The 3,034-nt window shown below is 55.3% G+C and overlaps 1 protein-coding gene across 1 annotated transcript; it reads right to left on the reverse strand.

Moving 5' to 3' along the window:
- Window positions 1-475: 475 nt before the first annotated feature.
- Window positions 476-2,685, reverse strand: LOC131212048 (chorion peroxidase-like; the record flags this gene model as incomplete). The annotated part of the gene is made up of 4 exons (XM_058205771.1): window positions 476-642; window positions 704-893; window positions 959-1,153; window positions 1,216-2,685. Coding segments are annotated over 4 exons (2,022 nt in total), but the record flags the coding sequence as incomplete, so codon positions are not given.
- Window positions 2,686-3,034: the final 349 nt, after the last annotated feature.

Raw genomic sequence — 3,034 nt, forward strand, 5'->3', positions numbered from 1 at the left:
ACTGACCCCGATTCTTGGGTCGCATTGGTTTTATGCATTTTCTTTTTCGGGGCAGAACCGTTGAGCGGAGCGATTTTTATAAATTGTCACACTCCCATCGGTCGATGCCATCAATTCGGGTCACGTCCCATTGCACGCGCTGGTCAATGGCGCTTCGGCAAATAACGAAGTGAAGCTCTAATTTAGACTTTCAACGAAGTATGAAATTAGCGGTCGCCGGCCGACGTTAAGGCGGTTCGCGTTTTTGGGTTAATAAAACCGAAATATATTCCCATCGGCCGGGGGCCATTCGGCGTAGATGAACCATCGCTGGACGTGCTTCGGTTACCGAAGAACCGTTTCTTCGAGGGCGCCCCCGTTCCCGGGAAGGAATCGAGTGAATTCGGTCGCGTGGTCGATCCGAAGTTCTTAAAGCGATGCTAGTGCTCAAGCTTGACGGTATCTTTGTAATTATTTTATTTTCGTAAGCAGGCGTCTAAACTTGACAGAAAAGATGTGAAATGCTGGCCAGGTACTGGCGCACATCCGGTGCAGCCACCTTGGGCCCATCGACGATGAAGGGTTCCAGGGGCACCTCCTCCATCTCGGTGAAGAGCGCAAGGAGCGCGGTAAAGTCTAGTATTTCGATCAAATGGCGGGCACCTGCAAAGACCGCGCAAAATTAACTTCATTACGAAAGCGAACCCCATCATCGATCACTTACCTTCGCCGAGGTGCGCGTTCCAGGTGTAGAAGAATCGATCGGTACACTTGAGTCGCTTAAACTCCAGGCACATCGTTTGGGCGACCAGCTTGGGCACGTTGCCACCGCGATAGAACCGCTCGTCCACGATCGAGAGCAGAACGTCGATGTCCGCCGGTGACTGGTAGCGAGCCTTCAGGAACGGAATCAGCTAAAAGGAATGCAAAGCTCGTTAGCATTGGTTAGTTCGAACCCAAACCCTAGCGCTCCACTTGCCTTCGGGTGGAACATGTCCTTCAGGTCCTCGAAGGTTTCGTAGCACTTGCTGGAACCTTCCTCTCCGACGAGCCGCTCGATGTAGTGCTTGTAGGTCAGCAGCGGGCACAGACCCGAGTCACGGTTGCGCGCCAGGTCGAGGCAATGCAGGCACGTACCGCGCTCTCCGTCCTTGCCGAAGAACATACACGAACTCTGCAACGTGGAAGCCAGCGATAGTCTCGGACACGTCGAAAAACCATTCCCCCATTCCTTACCGCTTTCGCGATGCGATTGATCACGATGGGAGACTTCACAACGCCCTCCAACACTCCGGTACACTCGAATCGGCCGTGATCGTGGAAAAACACGTTGAACGGATACGAGCTCAAGTTACCGGACGGCGTTTTGTACTGCATCTTGTCCGGTATCCAGATGTGCGGGAACCGCCCGGGCCCATTCCGGTACAGCATCGAGACGGTGGACTCTACCCGCGGGTTGTACTTACAGTCCAGGGCACACCGGTTGAGGAACTCCTGGCCGAACAGGTACGGCAGCAGCTGATCGTAGATTAACTTCTGATACACGCCGATGGTGAGCGCACGGCAACGTTCCTCCACCGGGCCACGTTTCGAGTGGCCGCACGAGCGCACCTGATCGACGCAGTAGTTATGCAGCTGACCAAAGAGACCACCGATGGCCAAGAATTGGGCCGTGAGTGGTTGCACGACTTCCAACGGCCGAGTGACGCCACAGTGGCGCAACTCTAGTTTGCCGTCTCGATCGAAATCCGGATCTTTACCGTACAATCCGGACAGGTCCAGATAGCTGCTCTCGAGGTTCCGGTCGCCCGCGTACTTCAACTCGCACCGATCGTTCGCCTTCTCCTGCGGGCTAAAGTTCAGGCAGCGCACACCAACCCTACCGTAGCAGTGATCACCGGGTGGCACTCGCAACGGGTTCACGAGAGGTGACACGAAGGCACTACGGTCACTGCCATCGGCACGGCAGCCCCGAAAGCCCTCGGTCGCGTGCTGGGTACGTCGCGTTGCCCGACCGATCATGTCCAGCGTGACAAACTCCGCGAAAAACACCAAAAACATACTCGTCGGGTTGGTGTCGCTTTCACCGATCCTCACCAGTTCGTCGGCCAGATCCGCAACAAGCTTACGGTTCTGGGGCAACGGTTCACCGGAGACGCTTCGGGCTGGCGTCGAGACCGCGTCCGTGTAGCAGGGCGCAATCGGGTGCTTCAAAGCACGGCCTCTTCTGCCCCAGGTCGCATGCTGCAGGTTGTTGCAGCTGCCATCGTAACTCCGGTACGGATAGTCCGGATTGCACTTGATTTTCACGTCACCGCTGCAACCTGACAGCGTGGCGTTGGCCGGGCACCGCCTTTCCAGCAGGTTCTTCACCTTGCACGTGCCAAACTTTCGGACCAGGCACTTCAGGAACTTGTCCATCATCAGCGACTGCTTGACACCCGTCTGTTCGTCCGGCGCAATGGAGTGCGTTTGAAAGAACCCGTAATCGAACTCATCCCTGCCGATCAGATAGTAGGCCGATTTGGCTTTCTCCTCGTTGTCCAGCAACTCGGCGACCGCCTTGATGAACGCTTCCTCTTCGATACCATCGAAGGCGCCCGGATCGGGGCATCTGTCATTATGCAGGCACTGCGGTTGACGGCCACACAGCCGATCGTAGCCAACGTACGTCTCGGGAAAGTCCGGCAAGTCGTATGCGTCTGAAAGAGGAGAAATGGATCGTTTTCATGAACTTCGCGGTCAGTCCACTAACTAGACGTGCATTTCGCTATAAAAAACCAAACGGCGAGCCTCTGCGAATGTTTATCATTTCCCAAGTTCACGTTCTGGGGGCCACCATTTCCGTTGCCAATCGTTGTTTACAACGTGACGAACACGACCAACAACAGGTCCGCACTTCTTGCGATTTGCGCTGCCCGATACCTTCGTCCCGGGTATTCACAACAAAAATGGCGCACACAAATCTTAACCCTAAACTTCGTACCAAAATCGCCGCACGTAAACGGAACGGCCAGCAGCAGCAGCAAACAATAGCTGGCGATTGTCACCATTG

Source organism: Anopheles bellator, chromosome 2 (genome assembly GCF_943735745.2).
Source record: "Anopheles bellator chromosome 2, idAnoBellAS_SP24_06.2, whole genome shotgun sequence".
Taxonomy (NCBI): Eukaryota; Metazoa; Arthropoda; class Insecta; order Diptera; family Culicidae; genus Anopheles; species Anopheles bellator.